Source organism: Lagopus leucura, unplaced genomic scaffold (genome assembly GCF_019238085.1).
Source record: "Lagopus leucura isolate 7727_CA_CO unplaced genomic scaffold, USGS_WTPT01 Super-Scaffold_100028, whole genome shotgun sequence".
NCBI lineage: Eukaryota > Metazoa > Chordata > Aves > Galliformes > Phasianidae > Lagopus > Lagopus leucura.
In genome coordinates this window covers 7366826-7394402 of record NW_024962279.1, presented here as the reverse complement: position 1 = coordinate 7394402, position 27577 = coordinate 7366826, and the positions used below count along the sequence as shown (strand labels likewise).

Genomic DNA, 27577 nt, shown 5'->3' with positions numbered 1-27577 from the left:
AAACCCTTTATTGATACATTCTTGGATAATATCACAAGATCGAGAGAATGGAAAGGAAGGGAGGAGGTCGCGGCAAAGATTGGTTCCACTAAATTGGCACATAAGCAGCAAGATTAACGAAATTACTTATTACAAACAGTATAAAACATACATGCTTTGTAAGTCCTTACCACACTGGTCAGTCATGGTGGGGCATCAACAAAGAAAAACCTCAAGACATGTAAAAGCCATATTCTTCCTTCCAAATACCATAAGAATTATTGAAATTATTGCAAAATAGTCAGATACCTTAAATAAAATAACAAAATAGAACACAAATACAAATATCAAACATAAATTATTAACATGTACCATAAAATACATTACTGGCATGCATTCCAAATATCGAGACCTGTACTAAAACTCAGCAAAACTCCCATCTGCATCCTCTGCAGCCATCGACGTGGGGGGCTCACCTGGCCAGCACAGTTTTTGGTCTTTAAATTCTTTTTTGTTTCGTTAAAAAAAATACATGGATCGCGGCGATACAATAGTAACCATACAGGTCATGTACACAGGTCTTTCGGATCCTTAGGTTTTGTTCGTTTTGACGCTCTAGGTCTCAGAGAATTGGGCCTCAATGAAACTGTGCATTCAAAAAAAAACAAAAAACAAAACCAAAACAAAAACAGTGACCCGGAAACAACATGGATGGCGGTATGCAAAAATCCTCACAAACTGTACAGAAAGTTCAAAAACTCGCAGTCTGGAAGTACATAGAAAGACAGAACAGCCCCCGTGAGTCCTCGCAGTGCCGGGGAGCGCTCCTCCGTGCCGTGGGCTCGGCAGCTCCGCGGCGGAGCAGGGCCGGGCTGCAGCCCCACGCCGCAGCTCACTGCGCAGCGCACGCCGGGCTCACGGAGCGGCCGTGGGCAGCAGCTGGCGGCGGGGCCGGCTGGAGGCCCGTGCCGCAGTGCATGGAAGTCCTCTCCGTCCTCGCGCCCGCGGCCGGGCTTAGATAACCAGGTTGTTATAACTGACGTACTTCTTTTTTGCAGCGGGGCCTGAAAGACAAGTGGGAAACGGTCACCGGAGCGGCCGGCGAAGGCCTCCGTGGGGAGGCTTGTTGCTGTTCTGCCGGTCAGGAACGCGGAGCCGACCGGAGCCCCCAGAACCCAGCGCTGCCCAGTGCTGAGCACGGAGCCCTTCCCTCTGCTGTGACCTGCTGGGCACCCTGTGATCCCACGTGGGATTTCAGGACTTTTTCCAGCAGTGATGACATGATGACATTCTCTCCAACTTCTTGCATCTCCTGGGCTAGGAGTTGGCTGTCTTGAGGGGGAGGGAAAAAGTGATTCTTGTTCCAGATTTATGACTTCTGGGATTTCTGGGGGTCAAGGCACCAGCTTTCCTAATTGTGGCCTTCAAATTAAATCTGTTCGCACACGTTAATTAGTAAAAGCAGCCAGTACCTATATTGTGAACAATGCTTCCCACTTCTGTCAGTAAGTTGCAAATATTTGCAGCTAAATACTGAGCAAAATACAGGGTAGTACCCTGGTAGCACTGACAGCTTAGGGACTTGGATGGCACGCTCTCCATCAGGCACGTTAACAAAAACATCACTGCTTATATGCAGATTCTGTAATGAGGATGTGACTACATGCCCTGAGCTGATGGGGTTTTGAGTTGAACTGCATTCAGCGACTGAAGAAAAGGTCTTCCTCTGCTAAAGAGCTTTATTGCATTACTCTGAAACTCCACTTATCTGTTCTGCCATGCTCTACACAACAGTCGGTGCTGTTTGCTCAGTCAAGGCCTGATCCTGGAAAATGCTGATCTTCAATTCCCATTAACTGCTCTGGGGTGTGAAGGTGTTCAACACACGGGAGGATGAAACTCATTATCCTGCAAGACTAGACCGCAAATATCCAATAAACTATGGTATACCATTAAATGCTGAAGAGAGGTAAAATGCAATTGGAAAAAAAATGTGTAATCAGGAAACGGGTTGCAAAGTAATTACGCGTATTATTTTGTGATCTACTTCAGCTTTATCCATTACATGCTCCAATTTCAAACAGCAGCAGAGTTCCTATAATAGAGAACTACACTGTGATACTCCCATGGCTGGTTCGTGTAACGTCACCCCTCCATCGCTTACAGGGCTTTCACTTTACCATCCAGCAACCCTGAAATTTTGCTTAATGAGTTTTCTCCTAAATTCCACCACAGCATCTCATCTCTCATTTTCAATGTGACAGGAACCACCAGTGCCAAGTGAAGTCACCTTAGAAATACTTTGATAGTGTGTACTCCTGTCAGCTCTCTGTGAAAAGATGAGCCCCATGCATCTCAGTCCTAGACAATAAAATTATTTCTGGAACTGCTCTGTTTCAACAGAAAAATGTACATGATAGAAGTATCACCCATAATTCTGATAAAGTGATTAATGAAAGCTTCATGGTAATTCTAGGAGAGCAAAGATGATCTTCCCTGTTCTTAAGACTGTTCTTAAGACTGAAGAGACCACATCTCTCGTTACGCAGCTGCTGCATTTCACAGCTGCTCCTGCACTGACGCCAGGAACTCGGAGCCCAGCTGAAGCCTTCCAGAGAAGCTCCGATATGAAGACATCAGGAGAGCGACCGTCTGCCTCGATAACGAGTGTCAGCTCTTCATTACCATTGGGCAATTAGCAGCAGGTACAGATTTGATTTTTCTCAAAGAAATTAATTTACATGAAGATGAGGAATGCTAATGAAACATCAGCATTACCAGCACTCACCATGCTTTAATCCGTGATACATGAGCATGCCCTGTTCTGTAACTGGGAAACAGATACAGATCTCATTCACCATGCTGCTGTTTGAGTCAGTAGACAACGGCTTTCCAACAATGAAAACAGATTGTCTTCTCACAAGTTACATATACATAGTAATTAATATGCATATAATTATGTCAACCTCAGCTGGCCACTGACTTGGCTGTACTGGAGGTGAGCCAGAAGCTGTGCTATGCAGAACGCACAGCGCAGGATGGTAGCTCCAGCGCAGAGACACACACACCAACTGCAGCCCATTTCCTGAGCTCAGAAATAAGCAAACAAGCCGCGTGAGCAAGGTGGGCTGCCAGCTATTCTTAAATACGGGCTGCCCTGAGGAAAGGAAACATTCTGGACACAGATCGACTGCTTATTTGCACATGTACTTCCTCTTGAAGAATTTGTAACTTGTAATTTGTTTTCAGAGAAGGTGACCTCCTGCTACAAGAAGCTACCTGTTGCTGTTGGTGACAAGGGTCTTCTTTCTCTAATTGTGGTAAATGGCAACAATGTTAGAGGGAGAAGAATACAACGCCATCTATACAGACAGGAGAGCTAAACTGCAAACAGCCTCCAGGCTGGGGCCTGACATAGGTAAGCACCTCACGTAAGCGTTCACACACTTGTCAAGCACAGCACAGCACAGCACAGCACAGGGCTCTTCAGCTCCCACTACATTATGCCTTAACTTTGCTCCACTTAAATGGAAATTGCTTGGTCCACGTTACACTGGAAACCACTGGAGGCTGTCACACTTCCAAAAGGATGTGAAGATTTGCTCCAGGGATGCACAGAATGCTGGACATGCCATGACACATTACTGTGACAGAAGGATGGGGCAGTTCTGTGAACATTACGCTTACTCTCAATATGAAAGTAATCAGAAACTTTCAATGAGCAAGAAGTCAAGAGCAACACTTTCCAGTAAGGTCAGAAATGGAACTGACACACGATTTGCTAGCAGCTGGACTGCTGGGAGCACAGAGAGGCACCTCAGTCACCACAAAGCCCTGGCATTTCATGGCACTGACTTTAAGGATGAGACTGCATTCAAGATACCAACAAGCGATGCCTGCAGACATTAAATGACAATTGTTAAGTACTGGTTGTTGGTATCTTGTACGCAACAGCCTTTCCCAGGAAGCAGATCCCCACCCTCCTCACATGCAGGCACTTCAAGCTGCCCTCACACTGCCTGCAGCTGAGCAACCCAGTGGGAAGAACATGCCCACAGCTCACTGCAGCTTATGGAAATGAAGACGACCTGTCTATCTGCACAGGGAAAATAAACACTACTTATTCGAAACACAAGAATTTATCAGAACTCTTCCTTCTTCAGCTACTATCCAACCTGCCCAACGGGTTGGGGGGCAGTGGTAGTCTAGACCCATCCTCTGCCATAAGTGGATGACAGAAATCAGAGTGACTGTATCGCCTGTGCCAACAACATATAAAAAACAAATACATAGAAGGAAAAATCCTCTTTGGATGTATGTTTCATCACTTGGCTGGTTTTCATTATCTTGAGCACAGGCCACAAAGAAAGAAGCTCCCAGAGCATCCAAAAGCAAGGCAGATCTGTCAATACTTGCTCAGAGTGAGATTTAATCACTTTCACTTCAATTTTATGCACATTTGTTAACTCTTCCAAGCTTAAAGAGGAGAGATTTACAGTGCAAAAGATGAATTTTATTGCAGCCTACGGGCATCTCAGGCTATTAAAGATATGAAACATTGTCTTAGTACTTCCAGCACTGAACAAGAGCTGACACTGTGATGGCTACAAGCTTGGATCTGCTCTGATTTCCTTTGCAGTCGTCGTGGCAGATCATGCTTACTTCTCTTTACACTTTCTTAATTCTCGCCTGGAAACCAGTACCATCCATGCCAGGTAAAGCAGCAGCTGGGGATTAAGCTCCACTTCTGGCTCATCCGACAGAGAAGTGGACACGTGTGGTCCCTCCCATGGCTCTGTGCTGAAAAGCAGAGCTGTGCACACGCTGCCTTTAGCCGGGCAATACATGAGCAGGAACTGAGAGCAACAGCCCTGAATACAGACAGAACCTGACAGAACCTAAATTTAATAGCTAAATGAACATAAATCGTTACACCACGTTTTCACATCGCTCCCTTTCTGTTCATTGGCAACGTATCCATAACAGATACCACCATTCCACAGTAAATTCCTGTGCTCAGTGCCTGTGTTGGTGGGCCGCTGTTTGTCTCTGAACTGCAGCCCGAACTGCCTGACTTTTACACAGATTATTCAGAACCTCATGTTTTAATAATGGGATACGAATATATTAAATTACAAATATAACATGAGTTAAAAGAGTGTTGCTCCATAATTGCTTTACAGCCTTCTCTTCCCATACATTGCATCGTGTTTAGCTGTCACACGTCCTTGTCACTCTCGGCAAAGCAGCAACAATTAGCAGTTCAGCACTGAGCACAGCCATAAATATCAGAAAACCAAGAGGTTTGTCAGCAGATCAAGAAATACAACAGGGAGTGAGAAGCTGCTAAAGAGATTGCTTCTTTTTCCCCAGTCGCTACCTTACCCGGTACCTAAAGGCCTGATGGCAGCCTGCTGACAAGTGCAAAGGTGAGAAGGGCTGACTGTGCTGCCCAGCAAGGAGATAACCCCATGCCACATGGCACTGCCACCCCCCAGCCCTCCAGCTCCTGACAGGAGACCCCCACCCAGCCCTGACATACCTGGCAGGCCAGTGAGAAGACAGAGTCCTGCTTGGATAACAAATACCATGGGAATGGGTTCTTTCTGTCTGTGTGACTTTATCAGCCACCTGTCCTCCAGGAAAGCTCCTGAAGTATGGTGGAGAAGTGCTTCTGTTAAATATGGGCAAAACATCATAGTCTGCAAAGCACTCAGTGGAGCATTTGAATAACTTTTAGTTCTACTTAAAAGCCTTGCTGAATTGCAGTACACTTGACAGCAGCACACTAAGAAGAATGCAAGGTTTTATTTATTTTCTAATATATGCAGGATATATATCTATTCTGATGAGCATGGCCCTCCAGATTCTGCACATTATGCAGAACTCCCAGCAAGGGCTGCTTGCAGAGTAAATGCACTTCGGAAATTAATAGAAGAACAATTATGTAATAGAACTGTATAGATTTATACAGTCATCATGTATTTCTTTAGCTGCTCTTGTGACACGCTGTGCATTACAGCATGTATTACTAATATACAGCTTGTAATCTCCATGAGATGCTGTAAAATCAAAACCAGAATGAAAGTGGGTGGTGTCAATTATATTTTAAGTTTGCCTTTACTTTTTTTTTGTTGGTTTTCTTTTTTAAATTCCTTAGTAAGATTTTATCCCTCTGCTTTGCTTTTGGGAGCTGGTTTTCTTCCTTCTTTTGGCCAGAAATGGGAGGGATGCCACCATGAAGTTCTGCAGGCAACCAGGGCAGGATCTGCCCCTGCAAGATCCAGAATCCCCAGAAACTCCACTTCATCCCCATCTCTTTGGGATAAATGCAAACTTCCAGTACAAGATCACTTCAGTTCTGTTGGATATCATTCATTGGGAATGCTGCTGATTTCATACAGCGCTCACGCCGCTGCCTCACCCTCTTGTAATTTAAGCTAAGGAACTCTTAGGAAACATGAGGTCAGACATCAACGAAGGATGTGCTGCTTATGACAGGAGCAGTAAAAATACATGGAGTGGCAGCCAGAGAGAGAGGCCTGGGGCTGGCTGATCTTCCAGAAGAGCAGGCGTCTCTGAACAGCGTAATTAGTTCATTAAATGCCATCAGAGAGGACGGAGGGACGGATGATGGCCGCAGGATGCTGAGATGAGGGCCTGCAGGTGCTGCCCGGCTTCCCGTTTCACTTCCACCAGCTCCAAACCCAAGTGTGTTTTTTAAGTGTGACAATCGGTACATTCTGTGTGAATCATTATCAGAGGCACAAGACCCTACGCTGTCACCGCAAATAGGATCAAATTAAGCAGCCGCAGACACGGAGCACAAAGCTGAGAAGGAGCTGAAATGGCAGAAATGGAAATGGAGCCAAGTTGCTTAGCAACCGTCCCCTCTTCCCCTGGATTGTGTGGGCCCTGAGACACCGCACTGCCAGCAGCTGTTGCTTGTAAGGTGAAGGAGCGCCCATGTTGCCGTGTGCCAGGCAGCGCCGCGCCGACCAGCAACGTGTGCCACGCACGGCAGGGCCTGCTCAGCACAGCCAGGCGGCTGCAACACCACGGCCGTTTGCTTTCCTAAAAGCGGGGCAGCTCACCTGGCCAGGATGGTCTTCTCCAGAGAAAAGTCACTGGGAATGTGGAACAAGGAAGGCTCTTCATCTGCACCAATTCCTTCTCCAGCACCAAACCGAAACCCTCACTCGCACTGTAGTGATGCTCCAGAAACCTCAGGCTGGGCATGCAGGGCCATTTCTGAAGGAACACACCAAAGTTTGCATCTCTCCGTTCCCATCTATGAGCGAAAGGGTTCCATTTAGGAGGTCGTCAGATTGTTGGAGAGGCTGCATTTTCTTCATTTACTTTGCTAATGAATAGCTTCCTGGATGGATGCGGTTTTGGAGGCATTCATCTCAGACTCTTCTGTAGAGATAATGCTAAAATCCACTTGTGTGCTGAAGTGATGCTTGCCTTGCAGCCCGAGTGGCCAGCATGGAGTGCAGCATTGGGGAGGTGCTCAGCTGGAGGGCAGCCCTGAGAGGACGCTTCTGCCCGGGCTCTGGTTCTCTCTTAAGAATTCAGAGTTTTGTTCAATGCTAATCTCTTCTCAAGTTTTATTCATTTGATTGGAAGCGCTGCAGGGTGCCAGGAGATAATGGCAATAAATAGTAAATAACAAATTTCACTAGGTGTTAGGAAAAGCTTTAAAGTCTGCCACAGGTAATTTAAATATTTCCATCAGGTGTTCTTTGAAAGATGAGTTTTGCTAACAAACACTTTCCGGTGCCATTATGGTATTCGATTTGGCTTTGCTGAGGTTCATTAGGTTGGAAGACGCATGCAAAATAAGGCTGGAAAAACTGCCCTCCTCAGCCCTGCCTGCACACTGCAGAGGAGGCAGGGCTGCCTGCAGCAGGTTGGCATGCAGAGGAGGTGTTCCTGCTGCTTCACATACAAAGTGTTATCTGCGAGACTCCTGCTAGCAGGGAGAGAGAAAACACATTTATGTAGCTGGGAAGATGAGAGTCTTGCCTTTTTCTCATATATCCATATAAAGCAAACAGCTTGTGAAAGAAAACCAACCCAAACCCACATGCACAAAAACTGTGTAAAAACATGCAATAAAGTTTCTGAAACAAACTTCTTTAAATTAATTATGAGTAGCTGATAGGTGACAATAACAAAACTACTGCTCCCGAAGCCACTCACTGCGTCCTTCAGGACGTTGAAGATCACCACGTGGGTACCTGCAGACACATTTGCTCCAGGCACTCCACCAACGTGCCAGGGTTGGTCTGAGTGCTTTGAGCAGAACCCAGCTGGGTGAGGAATATAAGAGTGAGATCACCGTCTCTTGGGAAGCAAAAGTAAGTAGCCTTTTAAGTAGCCCACGGTTGAAATTCATTCACCTGTTGCTGCTAGGAACACATGCGAGCATGGAATTCAGTGCTGAGAGTTCACCTGATGGCATGGGAAGTGGTGAAGAAAATCTTAACGCTGCCTGAAATCACTACAAGTCAGATTGGACAACATCAACGAATTTTACCTTGTGTAGCCATGTACTAACGAGGGGTCACAAAAACACCAAATGCTTCAAAAGCAACCAACAGCAAAGCCACCAAACAAGCCTCCCCCGACAGTAATTCAGAAGGACAAGGCCAGCTTCTCTTCTGGCTCAGCTCTGCAGCTCCAGCAGGATGCTGCAAGCCAGACGTCCAGCCAGCCCACCCAGCTGCATCACCACTGCCACCCCAGTCTCACTTCCAATCTGCAGAATGGTGGTAATGTTTATAAGCTCCTACGTCCAAAGGAAATCACAAGGTGAATGCTAATGCCCAGGAATGATGAATAAGTGATTAATGTCAGCAGAGCACAATCAGAGGAATAGCCTAAGCAATCTTGCACTTCTGAGCTGTTTTACATACATTTGATAAAGTGGATTCACCTGGTTCACCTCCGCTGCTTTCAGAATGCAATTAATAATGAAACAATTACTTCCAATTATTAGAATAATTACACTTATGCATATGCATACAAACGTAACGCACACAGCAGGGTTGGCTCAATGCAGCGTGCATATTTCTGTATGAAGAATGTTCACACATTCCTGTTTACACAAATTTATTCCACACCTAAACGTGTCGCATTCTAACCAGGGCTACATGCTTCCTTCAAGGCTTTTTTCTTATTAGCCCTTTCAGCAATGGATATTTACCCTGTGTATTATACAGCCCCCAGGCAAACTCAGGCTGCACGGCTGGCGGAGTGGATTATATAGCTGCACTTCAAGTGAGCCTTGTGCCCAGGGGACTGGCAAAATATCGTAGCGCGTAGTGCCAGGGCCATAAGTAACAATTACAAATATCCACTATAATGGATTCTTTTAACTAGGATTGCTTTGAAGTTCCCAGAAGGATTTAATAGGAAGAAAAGTACGACCTTGCCAGTTCCCCAGAGCACACTGGGATTTGAAGAGGGGTTTTCTTTAAGCAGAAGTCCATTTAGCCTATAAGGATTTCAAGTACTAACTGCTACCAGAGGTGTAGGGTTTCAGTTCATCTTTTTTTCTTTTTTTTGGTGAGAATAGAAAATGTATCTGATAGGAAGAATAATAACGACAGCTCTTGGGTGAGACAATGGCAAAGCAAGAGGAAATCAGCTCAGGCCAAAGTGGAAATGACCTGGTATTTTTATAGCCTAAGATGGTTTGTAAGAGTTTGAGTAGATAAAATGTGTTTGCATTGTTGTTCTGCAGATGTATTAGATTGAGACCAATGGGCTCTGGAATTTTTTTCTTGATAGGGACATGAAGATTCTAAGCTCAGCCAACGTAGAGAAAGCAGCTGTATTAGATGGATGCTTGCCACACAGTACAGAGTTGGAAAATTCTGAATAATGCCCATTAATTTCGGTGAAGAAGGCTTTACCGAGCGAATCCCAGAAAGGATGAGGTGCTTTTCACACTGATCACTGCAAAACCCACGAAATGATGTAAAGATAGTTTGCTACGTCAGTACGCACCATTGCTCTTGGCACTCTCCTCGTGAGCAAAAGCAAAGATTGAATCACGTACCTGAAAGTCAGGCACATTTTCATGCGGTGCATCGGGTAAACGATGACACGTCTCTCGCACGCTGACTTTGAAGTCACAGCTCCCCAGCACAAGGGGAAAGTAATACAAGGGGACGTGCTTGGTAGTTTTGTCTAATGACGAAGGGCAGCCCTTACTCTTCCCTAACTTTGCCCTCTGGACAGCAAATGCAAACTGTGCAAAGACGAGCAAGGAAAAAACCCAACAGAACGTGGCACAGACCATACACGGCTCATTTTTATGACGGCTTAATGGTGAACTCCACTCTCAAGTTCCACCTCTACAGGCCAGAGCAGCGCTGCCCTCTGTGGCTGAAATCCTGCTCATGCAGAGTTATGGGGAAAGCACCTGCTGGTTCCAGCAAAGTCAGGGTTGCTCACAAGAGAAGTTTACAATACAGTATAAAGTTATTGCCTTCTGACAGGGTTTCTATAGCATCTTTCCACCTGGACAAAGGGAGAACTTCTGTGTTTCTCATGCTGTTCTGTATCAAACCCACAGCCATCCTCCCTGCAGCCAAACCCCCAGCAGCACTGCAGGACAGCTGTCCTTCCTGCTCCAGATGCTGCTGAGGAGCACAAAGTGCAATGGCCTGACAGGAGATGTGCATACAGCACCAGTAATGCTGAGTGCTACAGGAAATTCACTGCTCTGAAGAATATTATAAAGACACGTACCTGTATTAATTCTGATCAGATCTAAAAATAGGCTATAAATGGAAGATGAGAGACAAATTCCCCCTTTGCAACGGTAAGAGAACATAATCATTTATGAATATTTACCAATGGAAGTGATAGTTCTATGGAAACACACAAAAGCATGTCATTTATTTCTCTGCTTCTGAACTGCTTATGCTGATAACTCTGTCAGAGTCAATAAACTCCTTTTGTTGAGCTGGAAAGATGATCTAAACTACCTGCAGTGACAGACACTGCTTTCAGCCTCCTCAGGACTGTGCTAAAAGATAATTTTTATCAGCCACACCTTTGACTACTTTGCAAGATATTATTAAGGCAGATGCCTTCAGAGACAGACTCAGAGGCTGCTGTCAATGTTAATTTTCCCATCTGAGCTGTTAGAGGAAAACATGACTTTGTGTCAAAGAACAGAGCCCGACAAATAACATTTACAGCTTGAGAAAGCATCATGTTTTTGCCAGAAAGATGCCTGTAAGACTGAGATTTTGAGTCAGGTAATAACATTGCAATAAAAGAGGATTAGTTTTATCCTCCTAAATAAAAGCACAAACCAACAAAATATTGTACCACCGAAGAGCATCAATCTTGAGCATGTTTGGCAGCACCTGTCTCCTATCTCCTACTTGTTCAGCTTTGCAGATAAAAACTTCTGGGTCAGGTGAGGTTTGAAAGCGTCTGCAATACTGGGCTCTGGGATCAAAGAATAAACAGCAGAAAGCCTTATCAACGTTTCCAGCAAATGAAAGATTGCAGAGAGGCTTTAAGAAGACCTTGCAGGAAGAGCAGTCACGACTCGCTGCAGCATCAATGCACTTAAGATGGGAGATGCAGCAAAGGGATGGGGTCAGGGAGCAGCACCCCTGACCTGTGCAGATAGGGCAGAGCTGCTCCCAGGCAGCGCTCACTGCCTGAAACTTCCTACCACCACGTTCCCAGCACTGCTCTGCTGGCAGCACTGCCCCAGCACAGAGCAAACAGGAGCTTAGGAAACGGACTTCCAAATCTTTATGAGACGGTGGCAGGGAAGCAACAAAACTGATTTGCATCACTCTTTAATTGGAGCTGACAGTACAGAAAACATACTAATTTCAGCTACAAGTGAAATGCTTCTGTTTGAATGCTGTTGACTAGAAAGATAATGAATAGTAGCAAATTATTTTCACCTGCTTAAAACAAAGCAATTAATAGTACTTTGGTTATCTCACCTGGAAAGCCAGGCTCTGCTGAGAGCTGTTAAAGCCGAATGTGAAAACAGTTTGCATGAAACATAATTAAAACTATGACCTGAGTGATCCTCTAAAATGTCTCAAAGGAGCCCTGAGTTGGTGCTGCAAGAAATGATTCCTCTCTGCCGCCTTTCTTCCTGATGCTGTTCCAGCTGGTTCCTACACAGACCATTCTGTCCTGCCCAGAAGGAACATTTCTGGCACTCTTGCCTAGGAAGCACCATTTTCCAGTCAGTCCCCATCCTGGAAACCTCAGCACTTCTCCATGCTAACCATTTTCTTTCTTACTGTCACAGTCAGTAAATACAGCTCTACACGTGCAGCAACTCAGATTCGTTCAATGATCAAACTGCTGAAAATACTTTTGTAATTAATCACTGTACTTAATAAAGATCAAGCAAATCAGAATGCTGCGCAGTTGCTAAACAAGAGGAATGTAGGATTGAACAACATGCACTTATTTTTCCTAAAGAAACCTGTACCCAATAATGGGTTTCACACTGAGTGAAAGTACAGCGGTGTTTACTCTTTACAAAGGACTCCATTACCTGCTCTAACCTTCCCAGCTCTCCTCCTGCCTTCCCGTGCCCTATGCCCCACGCAGCCTTCAGCACAGCAGACGTGTCCTTCTGCAGGCAGACGGAAGCCTTGCATGGCCCAGGGTTCATACAAAGCAATCCATTTCCACCGTACAGCTCAGGTGCTCAGGGAGTCAAAACCCAATCCAAGATCTGGAAATGCAAACTGCTTTTTTGACAGAAAAATGAAAATAGGGTGACACCGATGAGAAAAGTTTCGCTGAGTTTGGATTTTGGCTCAAGTCAATCTCCCCATCAATGAGCTGCCCATCATGCGCGTTCCTCAGCAAACACAGCCCTGCCTGATGGGCATGGCAAGGAAAGCAGGCAGTGGATCAAGACAGACCAACTGAGGCAACCCTACACATGGAGAAAAACACAACACAGCACTTTAAATAATATCCCCTTAATGCTTTAGGATTCGGCACGCCAGCTTAAAACACACGAATTTAACCTTGTTAAACCACAGGCCTCTTGGCATGGGAAATACGTACATATACCTTGATGGTTTCACAAAGAATGCATGTGTGTGTGCTTGTTAGTCTGCCTGGATGTCTGGGTATCTGCACTGGAAAGCAAAAGAGGGCACACACACACAGCACCGTTCATCCTGCATGGGAGCTCTGAATGACTGCAGTACAGTGCAAAAGCACCGCGTGCCCCTGCCTTCCTTTGCTTTGCTTTGCCCTGCTCCAGCCACCTGGCAGGGAGCTGCAAGTAGCAAACAGCTTCACAGAAAAACCAAGGATATTCATGAAGTGCAAAGAGGCTAAGTTCACTGGGATATTTATTCATGCTGTATAATTCTGTAATACCAAATGTCTGACAAAATTATGTTTTGAGCTGCAAGGCTCAACAGCACCATTTCGCTGCAATCAACGTTTTCTTTTTTTTTTTTTCTTTCTCAGAAAGTCTTGATTTCAAATATCTCGAAAATGTTTAACAGCTGATATTAGCAGGAGCGCAGATTTAATACAGGGCTCTTTATTCTGCCGACACGATAAGCATCGTGACAAGGGGTGTAACTATGGCAACTATTTCCCCCTGTTCTCCACAGAGCTGCAAGAGCAGACGTCTCCCTTGATGCAGTGCCAGATGTCCCCCAGGTAAGCCTCAGTGCTGTTACAGAGCAGTCACTGAGCAGAACCACAGATCCCAGGGATGGAACACCTTTCTTTTCTATTTTGTGTTTCAGTTGTGTTTCATGGGCATTTACATGTATTTAGATATGAGTCTAATTCTCTTCCTCTTTATGACCATGGCTGGAAAGCAAACATACCTCCTTTTCCTTTACTGTCAGAGTTCAGAACAGATGAACTCATCGCAAGCTCAAAACACTGATTTTCTTGAAGAAAAGGATGCTCTCCTCTTTAATGTATCAGCATATGTTGCTGGAAAGAGACACACACATTTCCTTCCCTGAAGCTAATAAAGAGAAAAAACACCACTGCTTGGCAGAGATGCTGGATGTGAAACCGGTGCATATTTGCAATATGAGAGATGCACTGAGAAAGACCGATTTCTCATATGCTATTTATTTGTTTTTCTTACAGGCCCCAAAAACACAAACAAAACCAGGCCCCTTCTGCACAAATCTATTCTCTGTTTGCTATCTGTGTCAACATAAAATAATATCTATCTCATTTTACAGCACAGTTCAGTGCCAGTGACAAACACTCAGCTCTGCCTTACATTCTTTTTACTCACGTGCTCCTCCAGTTCATCAGCAGTACCACTTCCAGGCGCCGTGCTGAAATTCTGCACGGCTTTGTTTTTCCCAAGGATGACAATATCCATCAAGGCTTGAGTAAAAACACCAAAGATACACAGCTGCACGCAGGAACCTGCTTGGGTAATGCTACCTGCGTGTCATGGAACCAAACCAGGAACTTTTGATGGCGGTTCCTCAACCAGAGGAATGGCAGCTATCACAAACATGGGTATTTGGTTTATTCCCCCTGATTCTCTGCCCCTCCCACGAGTGGCTGTGAGGCGCTGAGCAACCGCAGGGTCAAACCACAACAAACATGCAAAGGAAAATGAACGCTGAAAGCAATTCTTAAGGTTATCTTTCAGTTTATCTGGCAAGATCTGGGTCAGACTTGTGCTCACAAGCATTTGTAACTGATATGAGCATCACTGAATCTCAGAGCCTAAGTGCCTCCATCACGCATGGCTTACACTGTAAAGCAGTACAAAAATCTGACACGGAATTGAAGCGACTAATTGTTTGCAATATAAACAAGACGACAACCAATAAGGACTAAAAGCATGGCTGAGGTTAGTAAAAATACTTCTTACAAAGGATCCAGACAGACCTGCACATGAGAAGGACATCTGTCTCAAAGAAGAACGCTGCAGCACACACCCCATACAGTGCCTGATGGACTTGGTGCAAACCAAACAAGGAGGCACAGCTGTCCCACAGACGGGGCTTCCTCGCATTCCTGGTTGGAATCTCCTGTCCACAGCCAGGGCTTTGGTGTAAGAAACCACTGAGCTACTTGGCAGCACTTACAGTCCTGTCACAGATGGGACTCCTTGTTTTGGTGAGCATGGGCTGTAAGGAGCCTGAGGCTCTGCTTCCAGCTCAGCTGACATCTCCAGCAGCAAAGCCAGCAGGGCCCCGTGGGGACTCACAGGAGGCAAGCCCAGAGCAGAGCCTTTCTCTCAGCTCCTGTAGGCAGCCCTGCACTGCCTGCATCCCGCCCTGCCAGCCCCACGCACCCATCTGCCCTCTGCTCTCTTTCTATGGGGAGGGTGATGGAGGAAGTGCCCTCACAGCAGCTCAGCTCATGAGGACTTTTGTTGACAGAACTCCTCTGCCACATCCACTCGATCCTGTTCCTTCAGCAACAGCTATGAACAGACCTCCTTATACCAGAGGGGAAAACAATTTAAGTCACTCATTTAATGCAGGTTAATACACCTAACCTTATCATCCATATAGATTTCATCACAAATGGAAGTCGCTCACTTCTAAACCAGATGTTAGATGCCCTTAAAATAATTCACATCACCGTCCTTCCCTCCCACAGCATGTGACAGCTGCTGTGGTGCTGATGGCTGCAAACCATTTCGCAGGAACAGAAGCAGGGCTGCTTCACGGCTGTTTTAATTCAGCACAGAATTTGTTAAGGAGAAGAAAAAGAGGAAAAACATCTTTCCTTGGCAAACGGGAGGATAAATGTGTGTCCCAGGGGTGTGCTACTGGCTGCCATTGGCCAGAGCTGGGCACAACGAAGTGTGTGAGTGAAGAAATCCCCCAGCGGGACCACGGAGCTGCAGGTAGCTGAGTTACAGCACAGAACGGCCACCGAGCAGCAAATTTAAGCACTGTTGCTGCACTTCACAGCCCATTAGAAACAACCCCAAGGCTCTGCATCTCCAGCATCCTGAAGGCCTGTCCTTACTGCCCTCTCTGCATCGCAGGCCCTGACCCCCCGGCTCTGTTATCCGGCCCTGTGTGAATAGCAATGCAATCAGTGCACTGCAATAACGGTGGACAAACTGAAATGGCTGCAAAACAAATATATGGTCCTCAAAAATCACCAATTGCAAATCAGATCAAGAAAATATGCAAAGGTTCTAAATCGGAAAGTCTCAAATTCAGCTTCCTTGCTTTCTCTGAAGCCACAACAGAGCACAAAGCTCAGCAGATACCTCCTTCCATCTTCCACTTACTGGCTGTTATCTGCTCTCTCCTAAAATCTCTTTTCCTGCTACTTTGGGCCTTTGTATCCAGTCGTGTTTTGCACTGAGGTCACAAACAGGCAGCTGTTGGCAACAGTTGCACTGCATTCACAGCAGAAGCAACACTTCCAGGAGCAGCCATCCCAAAAGCTCTACATGCTATTGTAACGCTTCCCATCGCTTGGGGGGGGGAGAAACGTATCAGGGCTCAAACATTCCCGGTCCCAGCCGAGGGCAATCGCAGTGCTTTCAGACAGATTGGGCTGAGAACGTCCAGCCTTATCTCATAATCCTGCTTCTCTTTCTTTTGACGCCTCATTAACATGGATGTGAGGATGGGAGTGCAGCAGCTACCATGTGAGAGCAGCAGCAAGGCAGGGCTGGCCTGCTGACATCCACCCTCCTCAGGAGGGGAGATTCATTATAACTGTATGGATGACAAGAGAGCCAAACATCCTTGTATTTCACCGATATTATGGCTTAGGAATTTGAAAAATTCTCCCAGAGAGGATGTGAGGATGAGCCAAAGGGATAACTCAGCACTGCTAAGGGTTTGTCAGGCAAGAAGTGAGAGTGGGACTGGGCCAGGAGCTACAGCAGTGTACACGCAGAATCTGCAGCTGGCTCCTCTTCCAGATTTCCTGGAAGAAGAGATCACAGAAAAGGACAAAGAATGGAACAGAAGAGGAATGCTAATGCTAATAAAAGAATTAATGCTCATCTGTGTCTCAAAGATATCTATCAGCTATCTACATTTGTCATAATCAAAGCATCTACAGTCAAGAATAACATGTACAACGAGCACTGTTCAAACCTCACACTACAGGGTCATTATTTAAGTACTTAAAGGATTCCATCATTTTTCTGCAGAAACAGACCAACACCTCACCTGTTTGCAGCCTTGTATCATAAAAGGCATGAGACAGCCTGTAAAACATCCCTTTGGGAGCATGCAACAGAGTGGATATATGAAAGCACATCACCAGCACCAGGTATTCTGCAGCATCACAGGACGGGCCTGGTCCTTGTGCATGCAAACAGGAGGGCCTGCTATGGGCTGCAGGCTTTGTGCCCACCTGGGTGCTGCAGGATCCCAGCATCCCACGGCTCCTTCCTGCTCTGTAGTGCCATACACACAGCTTCTCCAGCAAGATTTCCTGCCCGCATGATAGCAGTAAGCAAAATAAATCTTGTAAGTAACTCAAGTCCAACAGTGCTTGAAGCCAAAAAGACAAAACTTGGCTTCCCCAGACCTGCCTTCAAGCCTTGGTCAAGGTCTAGTTGCATCAGATTTATTTCTGAGAGGTTTTAAAGGAAAGCTTTAAATAACTCAGACTTCTCTCAGCCATACGAACTGTGGTGGTGGCAAAAGAAATAGTTATTCACCGCAATGGATACCCTTCAAATCTTGAAACATCATGAGAGGAGTCCAACTTTGCACTGCTGAGGAGAATAATTGCAAAATCACTTGTACAGCTCATAAGGCGTTTAGAGACAGAATAATTCCTGGCATGGCCTGGCTGCTGGGCAGCAAGAAGCTGCCACGGATGTATGAAACCTGAAGGAAAACATTGATTCAAATCGATATTGAGAGCTTGAGAGATGGGTAAAAATTGTAATGCAGACGGAATGCATAAACGCAAATTGTGGGGTGGTGAAGGATGGGGAAGAAGGTATGTTCTTAGACAGAAGTTCTGCTTCTTTTTCTTTATTAAAGAGGGAACCACATTGGACGTAGCTGGGCTCAGAAAATAAGTGCTATACATAAGTAATTTCTGAAATACCTCCATTTCGGTTCCTAGCCGGAATTTGCAAAAGTATGGGAGCATGAGGGCTGGATAAAGAGCCCTGCTTTCATCTCTTGACCACAGGCATGTCTGCAACAGGTCCTGACCGCTCCAGAGGCTGCTCAGCAAAAACAGTACGTACTGATTGTGAGAAGAGGGAGAAAAATCATTTCTGAGCTGTAGGAAATGGAAAATAAAAAAAATCTCCTGTAGTCTGCAGTGTGGCACAACAGCAGAAAACCCATCTTATTCAAAGATGCATAAAAATAAGAATTAACATCGATAATATTTAAAAGATTCTAAACTTTGTTAAATGCAAACGACAATTCAATCTGTTACAAAAAGAAACATTCTTGTTGAGTCTTTCACAAATGCCACCATTGCTGCAACTTGCTCCCAAACGGGAGCAGACAAAGCCTGGCCATGGTTTGAAGGACCATCCGACAGACAGCAGTGCCCAGCAGGAGTCACACCGGCCCTGACTCTGCAGCGATGCAGCTGAGGTGCAAGAGATGTTCCTCATGTCCCATTTATTGCCCAGCTCCTTGTGCCAAGTCCAAACCAAAAGAAAAGAGCAGCTCAAGGATCAGTTAAGAACGGCAGGAAAAACGCTCAGGCTTTACAATAAAAAGTAACTGAAACCAAACTGCAAAGCTGCTGCAGAGGAAGCAACTTATAACCCCCAACTCAGAATGCTTATTTTCCTCAGCTACAAGAAATGGGGGAAGGCTGTGTTATTCAAGAACAGATCCTTCTCAGCAGGGGGTGAAAAAACCAACTTTACCTGAAAAACTTGCTAAATAAGGAGGTTAATTTGCTCATGCATTTGGTGCCTGAGCCCCTCAGGCATGAAATCATATCATTTGGAATCCATCCTCCAGACAGAGTGCTGCAGCCAGTGCACAGAAGATGATTGTTTGGATGCAACTGTGCCTTGCTTATAAAGCGAGCATATCAAGGCTAGGAGAAATCTATGATAAATGTTTATTTCTCAGTAAGTTATTCTAGAATATAAATAAATGCAGTGAAGACCTGTCAAAGTCTTTCACTTATCAATTTCCACTGCGTATTCTCATTTCTTAGCAGTCGCACTGAACAGAAAATCCTTCAAGTGAGGTTAAACACAGAGCACTATTTCTTGGGATGAAACTAGTGGGATTTAAAATGAAAATGGTGCTTCAATCTAGAAAATAATGGCTCTCCGCTGCACACTCTAAGGCGGGATGAGCTCTGCAGCAACCTGCAGTTTGGACACGAAGCTGCCAGGTCCCATGGACGTTGCTTCCTGCACAGCCCAGGGGCTGCTTGACCTGTTTACCTCTTGCAGCACCAGCAGGTTGGTCTGTAGTCACGTCATGGCTCACCTCATTACTGCACAGTCTAAGCAATGGCACATGTATCCCAGAAGCACAACTGAGAAATGTAATGCCTTCACGTAACGCGGTGCTGCACACACCTCACCAACGATCCCAGCACTTTGCAATCACCATGGAAATTCCTCTACATACAAATTGAGCAAAAAAAAAAACCAAACAGCTTGTAAAGCAGAAGAAAGCCTTGGGAAGAAGAGGGTGTGCACAGGTGCTGGGAGGTAAGTGCAGTCGAGCCTGCAGTGCCCTGCAGAACTTGCAGGCTGCTCCATGGGCCAGCCGGCCACAGGCAGCACCCAGCTCTCCCAGACTGGCACACAGGGTGAGGTGGGGGAACCCCAGCACGAACCAGAAGGGGTCCATCTGCTCCATGTAAGCATCTCGCAGCCCTTGCTGGCAGGAGCACCAGGCTGGGCTGCAGACAGGAGTGCAGCACTTGTGCACTCTGTGCTTCTCTGCCTCATTTGGGCGATGGCGATTTGTCCTCCTGACCCACAGACTGCATGGAGTTTTTCAAGCCCTGTATTTTAATCAGTCTCACCAGGAAAGAAGTCCTATTTGTCACTCAAAGAAAATGGTTTAAAAGCATTATAAACATCGTTCCATGCAGCACGTAGCAGAAATTGATACAGTCAAGCAGCATTTAAGCACCATGTCCATACTGACATACAAACATGTTACTACCAAAATAAAGTCAATTTACAACTAAGTTGATGTTTTCCCGATATCACTGCTTCGCTTTTAATGTAGCGTCGTGTTCTTTGACTTTTTTGTTTTGTTTTGTATTACTGGAAAAACAAGTCAAAACACAGTGAGCAGAGCTCCAGCAGCCAGCCCAGCTGGAAAGGAGCATTCGTGAGGGCAGCAGAGAACAGCACCCAATGCAGAACTGCTGCAGAGCGGGCAGATTTCATGGCTCTGCATAGAGCAGATCTCAACATCTGAACAAAGAACCTGAACAAAGAATCTGAATGGCCAACTGCCTTTTGTAGGGCGTGGATGGCAAAACGACGTGTGCCTCTGCAGACACCGGTTCCTTGCATTATATGGCAATGTTACATTTATCTTTATAAAACCTGTTTTTGGAAACACATCGGCTCCTAATGCCTTACATTTTAAACACTTTTCAAAGGTTTTACACAAAAAGGTGATTTCTCCCAAGATTCAGTCTCTCATGGTTTTGCTCTCCTTCCTTTAGCAATGTCACCTCCACGTGGTCACCTTTTACTCTTTCACATTACATTTGCAATGGCACTCTGAGCATTTCCTCCTCCCCTCCAACTACTCTCATATTTCCCTCAACACCCATCACCAACCACCAACCTTCCAGACTTCAGCCCTCAGCTAAGCCAGTCGTTCTGATGCTCACACAGAGCAGCACACCTTAAATAAGGCTTTCTGCCAGAGCTGGGCAAGTTAGAATAACAGGCATGATTCAAACACCATAAAAAGCAATTTGAACACTTCACAAGAACTCAAGCTGAATTGAAACTGGAGCTGTGGCAATTTACACCAGCTAAGGTTATTAGAGCCGGGTTTTATTTTTGCCCTGTGACTCAGTGACTCAATTCTAGCAACATTCCTACCTTTGCTGATACAAGTTCCCACCTATTAGGGATAAGCTCAACACGGTTTTGAAAGCTGTATATACAGCAATTTCTTCTAGCCCTGACTGCACAGCACCACAGCAACCAGGGCAGTGCCTTTCAGACCTGGCCAAAGCCTCAAAGGAGCAGGCAAAGCTGGATGAGCACACACAGCTGCAGATATGAGAAGTAATTATTAATGGCTGTTAGCTTCTCGTTCCCCTGATTTCACTAGAAAAACAGCAGTTTCTGGTTCATGGAGTCACAAAGACGACATCAGTGCGAGAGATGACCACGCAGGCAGTCACAACACTTAGAAAAAGCCAGCCCTCAAAAATTGTTCACTTGTGGTTATTCAGAAGCAGTCACCCGCAGTGAAGGAAAAAAAGTAGTTTGCAAACTTACTTTGGGGCAGTTTACAATGTAAAAAGAGTGCTTGCACATCCACATCTGTTATTTCCACACTGCCAGGCAACCCCAAAAGCATTCTGTTAGCTGCTCGATCTGATTGCCATAATCACATTTTGGTGGTTTAGAGGTACTTGAAACAATGTGAAAAAGGACCAAACGCCTCCAGAGGGTTTCCTGGGACCCACATCCCATGGGGGCTGCAGGGCCCACCAGGCTCCTGCCCTCCTGCAGCACTGGCTGAGCACTGCCCACTTCTGCTCTGCCCTTCCTGCAGCGCACCCTTTGCGTGGGTGCTTTTGGCAGAGGATGTGTGAACAATTTTTAAGGCAGACTCTTGTTCTGACATAGCTGTACTAATGCACATTCCCCATTTATTCATGTGAGACAATAATTATTTGAGAATAAAGTAATAGTAAGCTAGATTTTTTCCTTACCTTTTTGGAAAGCAGGCAAAAGCTATACAGTAGGTGGAAGAGTGTACCAAGTAACAGACTTTTGAACACTCTTTCTTACTGGTGGTATGCAGTCTACAGGAAAAGTAAATACATTGGTATGTACAATGCATCTGTTCACAATAAACTCTTCAAATTTTTCCCTGTCATTGGAGCCATGATATTAATCTGACCAAAAAGCTCAGAGGAGAGCAGTACACTGATATATGAAATTAGCTCTGGGCTGGGAATAAAGGAACCAGTCCATAGAAGTTCGGGTACCTCTGAGCATGAGAGCAGCTGCTCACAGCACAGCAGATCTGGTTGAATTTTTTCCTCTCCCCTGAACAAACTCCAGAGCATTTTGGTTTCCATTTAACATTCCCCAGTCCTTCTGCATCTCTGAGCTCACTCTTGGTTTCCTCAGCATCATTGACAAGCGTTTTAGTTTCTTCCCGTCAGAGAATGGAATAGGCAATGTCACGTCAGTGATGTTAAGAATCAACACGGATGAATACACGAGCAGAGCAGAGCGCAGCACGGCAGCATTTGCATAGCAGTGTTTGTACATCTGCAGAGATGTTTGCAACCCACATTTACTATTCACACTTTACTGATGACAAAGTCAATGTCCATTCCCAACACATGGAGAAAAACAAGGGCTGACGTGCTCTGTTCTCATCATCGTGCTGGTCAGAGTTAGGAGGTGGCAGCAAGCAGGAAAGCAATATTCTAAAATGGAAATGTTTCTAGAAAAACAGGCAGAGATTTCACTTCACTCCTGGAAATTGAATCAACTGCCAAATAGTTTCTATTTAATGCTAAGGGAAGGAGAAAGGAAAAAAAAATAAAACCATTTTGAAGATGCTTGAGTACGTATTGAGTCCTCAAAGCTCCCGCTAACTTGAATGCCCACAGGCTTACAGTGCTGCTGAAAATCGGATCCTTCTAACTGTTCAAATCTTAACCTTCATGGCTGGCACACAGGGACTCAATCCTTCGCTGCTTCTCACCAGATCTCAGCAAAACTCCTCACATCTCCTCCTGCATGCTGCCATTCCTTCCCAGCTGCTCTTTGCCACATGGGTGTCCTCGGCTTTGCCACAGAGACGCTGCACACCTCCTGTTGCCTGCACTTACCAGTGGGGTGCAACACATCTCTTGGCCTCAGGGCTTTATCAGCATAGCACAAAAGAGCAGAAGATGAGAATGAACTTGTCCACAGCCACTCTCATAGATGGTGAGCAGGAAGATCTGCTGGTCCAGCCCATGAGAAGCACAACCTCCTTATTACCGAACAATTGATTTCCCCATTGCTGCGTTTGGAAAAGCCATGAATTAAGGCAAGTTGCTAAGGAGAAGGAATAATTACATGTAAATCTCAATACAAGTTAAGTATGGGTTGGAGGTTCAAATGTTTTCTCAGAGTCTGACACCACTGTTGCAGCAGAAACAAACGCAGAGCCCAGCAGGAGCACCACTACCAGCTCAGCTTCAGGCGCAACGAGAAGCATCTGCCCCAGCACAGAAATCCACCAAGGACACACAGCACAGAATGCACTCATTGCACAGACAGAGCTGCTGTGCCCCCGGTTTCTGCTCAACTTTGCTGCGCAACGTTTCAGAGGCAAACATGCATGAGCAGAAAAAAGCTGTTGGATGAGTAAAAGCGTGCCCATGGCAAATGGAAAACTGGAATGATTAAGAGAGTGACAAAGTTCCAGACTGAAAAGCGGGGCCTTAATGTAACCCACTCAGCATGGAGCCCAGGTCAGGGCTCGGGGGCTCAGCCGGTGAAATTTCTCACTTCTGAGACATCCTGAAGCAAAAACTGCAACACAATGGGTCCTTGCTCCTCCAACAGGGCAGGACATGGGGTTGCTGCATTTCCAGTGGCTTTCCAGCCACGTTAGTGTGGTTTCTTCTTCTATACTGGCTCTGCAATCCCAGCTTGAGCCCACCTCTCCTAAGCACTGGGACCCTGCCCACCCCTGGCCATGTCCCCCACTCCCCAGCCCAGCTTGCAGTGGGGCTCACAGCCAACTCTGAAAGAGCAAAAAAGAGACTCATTTCAGGTGTTCAACAAACTGCCCCATAGATGTACACACAGAATGTTGTCTCATTAGGGGCCTGATTGACATCCCACTGAACACCATGCAAAGCTCCCATCAGATGTAGCAGTGCTCTGTGGGGGTGGAAAATGTACCCTGCTACTTCAAGTACAGCAGTAGTGCATTTCATTTGATCTTCTAGTAGTATATAGCAACATACATGCAAGGGATGACGTAACAGTGGGAGGTGCACCATGTAATATGAACATAGGTTGACACATGTATCTGTGTAATTAATTAGAAGTTTTAAAAGATAACGTTCTCTGCAAATGTTACAGACTGAAAAGCCCAAGATCTGCAGAAAACCATTTAACAACTGCACACATTCTGACTGGCAAGCTCTTACAAGCAAATGTGTACTCTTCTGAGTCCTATATGTAAGCCAAGGAGACCACAGAAAGCCCTTTCCTGTCAGCTACTTCGATTTCAAAGCTGGGATGGCATCTCTCCCAGCAGACTGTGCACAGACTTCCCAGCAGTGCCAACAACTTGGGCCGGAAGGTGGGATTCTTAGGGCAGAAACTCACACATTGTGCAGGGGAGGAATCCACCCCTTACTGCCTCTTAACAGCACGTCTTGGCATACAGCCCCTGGGTGTAAAAATGATTTTTAATAGGAAATACGGGGGTTTAACTGAGTCCTGGTTAATAAAAATATTTCCTTTCAGGGAAAAATGTGACTGATTTTGGGAAGGGGAGGAAAGAATCCTCCGAAGCCTGGAAACAGCAAATAAATGCAGCTCAGGAGAATGAGACCAGAAGGGGAAACCAAGAGTGTGAAACCCCCAAACTGCAGTCCCACAGGGCAACGCTTCTGTTACCACACTGAACATTTCCCCATTAGAACTTTTTTTTCTTTGCTTTTTGCATGTTTTATCTCTTTACGTGCAAATTTTTAGATTTTTTTTTTCTTTTTTTTCTTTTCTGGAGGAGAAACTCACCCCAACTCATTGGACCTGCACAGCCATCAGTGCATCGCAGTTCAGCGAATCCAACTCTCTCCTATCAGCCCTCAGGGCCTGCTTCCCTCCTCACCTTTCCTCCTCCTTCCCCCCCCCCTCCCCCCCAGACAACACACAGAGGAGCTGCTCCTTATGCAGGAGGGCTCAACCCCAGCATCATAGCTGAAGAATTAGGGGTGGAAGGGCAGGGCTGCTTCCTAGCAGCCTTTGACAGCCATGCAGTGTAGCACAGTGTTCTGCAGCTCCCACTCTGGCTACAATACCAAATATAATACCAACACCCTAACACAGAAGTAGATTTATTTCCTTGAGCGGTGAAGGTTCTGCTCAGAGGAGGCATGATACGGTCCTTCATTTGTTAGAAACATTTCCTCGCTCCCTTTTGATTCTGCCAGAACTGTGAGACAGTTCTGAAGTTTCTGAAGGCAGATTCTTTTTTTCCAGTCAGAATATGGTTTCATAGAATCATAGAGCGGATTGGGTTGGAAGGGACCTTAAAGATCAGAGTTCCAACCCCTGCCATGGGCCGGGTGCAGGGCAGGGGCAATCCATCCACCAAGTGAGCATACCTGCATGATAAGGCACCGCAGAAACAACACACAGGGGTGAATACAGGGAGGAAAAGTGCCGTGACAATAATTTGCTGGCTGCTCCCACTTTGCTTTGACAGCAGAGTTTCTGCTTTGAGGCAGATATTCAGACAGCAGTTTAATAGACAAGAAGTGGCAGAAATTGCATCAGCAAATGGATAAACGGATCACGGGCAGGCAGAGGGCATTCCTCCACATTCAGATCTGGTTTTCATAAAAACTGCAGACGTGCCCAAACCTTTCCACTATGCTACAAAGTTGTGCAGCTGTCTCTTTCCTCAGCTCCCTCCAGATTCAAATGGAAATCAAATATATGATGGCCTCAGTATGTAATTTTGTGCTACAGTATACCATAGTACAGGCATTGAGGAAATCGGCAGCATCTTTTTGATCTGTTTTCCTTTTAAATCAATGACAAAATTTGCATTTTACAGGACCGGATCAAGCCCGTATACGGGAGCCTTCAAGGATGGTGAGATTCTGGCAAAGAAACTTTGCAGGAGCCATAACTGTATCTCAGGTTAACGGGGCTCCCGGTGAGCTCAGTGCCTGTCCCTCCTCCCAGCCTGCAGGGTTTGCAGTGGCACAGGCTGGAGGTGCTGCGGCACCTGAGGGCGCTGGCACAGAGGAGGGGAAGGAGGAGGTTCCCTCACGTGCTGCCAACCGGCACGACTCAAAAAGCGAGGAGGAAAGGGAGAAATTCGCACAAACCGAAGCTGAGCCATCAAAAGTCTTTAAATGCAAAGGGCAAACGGCACGGATTCCTCAGGACTCCGGCGCTGCTCAAGGTCTCTAACGCGTGCACGGCACGAAGCAGAGCTGAGTACTCACTGTTGGGGTCCACGTTCTCGCAGAGCTCCGTCTTGGCCTCGCCGTTGGGCCTGTCGCTGGGCTTGTGTGAGAGCCGGGACGACATGGTGGCGGCCGTCACCACGGCCTTGAAGCTGCGCTTCCGCTTCTGCACGTTGAGCTCGGGGTGGAAGATGATGATGTACACTTTCGGCATGTAAAGCATCCCCAGGGCCACTGAAGCACTTAGGTTCATGGATATTGTAAGTGTGGTAGTTTGTATGTAGAGCTAGGAGACAGAACACATGAGGCACTGTTACAGATCAGACAGGGCAGCGGGCGCAGCGCTTACAGCAGAACGTGGGCTACAGCCCTGGGCTCACGGCAGCATGGCCCAGCAGGGCTGCTCCGACCCATTGGGCTTCTCAGCATTCACATGGGTGCTCTGGGGCTGTAACACGGCACGCTGACCTTGTTAACCATACAAATTACTCTTCTTTTTAAATCGCTTTTTTAATGAGCTCGACCCAAATCTGCGTGAGCCAAGAACTGTGCTGCAAACTGCTGTGACGTGCAGCAGCCAGCAGCTACTGCAGAACTTCAGTGCCTGCACCAACACAACCCGTCTCACACACTCACAGCTTCCTTCCACTTACAGAACGAAGAACAGATGTGGATTTCAATAAAACTGGTATAAGCTGAAACTTACGTCTACTCTAAGTTATAAAAGAAGAGCATTAAATGCATAATAATATGGGTTAGTAAAAACTTGCCGTAAAAAAAAAAGAAAGGAAGGTTTTTTTAAATTATTTTTAGTATGCTTTAATTCTGTACATTGAAATAACTGTGCAGACAATACACAGTGATTTGTGTGTTCCCAGTGCTCAGCTATGTTTAGTATGAAAAGCTTGTGTATGTGCAAGCTGGAGATCAGCTGCTCTCATGAGATGAGTATTCAAAGGAACACAAGGATTGCCAAGTGTACTCTGCAAACACAGAAAGCAGAAAAGCCTTTCTTTTTTTAATTACCTTTTAGAGGAAACACTTGATAAGTGAACTTTAACTATTATTGTGAGTTAAAAGGCACAGAGACAGCACAATACAGGTGCAAAGGAGCTGAAAGAAGAAGTAAACTCCCTGCAGATCCTGCTCAAAAGGTAAATATATGGTACATCCATTCACGTGCAAAAGGTAATACACACGGTGGGCAATTCCTTCAGAACACTATTTTCTCTTCTCCTGCTATTCAGTGCTAATCAGTTTGCATTTCTGCTGGAAG

General features: G+C 45.9%; 1 protein-coding gene across 1 annotated transcript in view; it reads right to left on the bottom strand.

Annotated features, from left to right (window-relative positions):
- Positions 1-947: 947 nt before the first annotated feature.
- GRM7 (glutamate metabotropic receptor 7) overlaps positions 948-27577 on the bottom strand; it is a 220544-nt gene continuing 193914 nt past the window's right edge. The window contains exons 9-10 of the mRNA XM_042880865.1: positions 26341-26587; positions 948-1043 (exon numbers count right to left, since the gene is read on the bottom strand). Coding sequence (XP_042736799.1) covers positions 994-1043; positions 26341-26587 — 297 coding nt within the window. The 3' untranslated portion in view covers positions 948-993. The remainder of the gene's footprint in view (positions 1044-26340; positions 26588-27577) is intronic.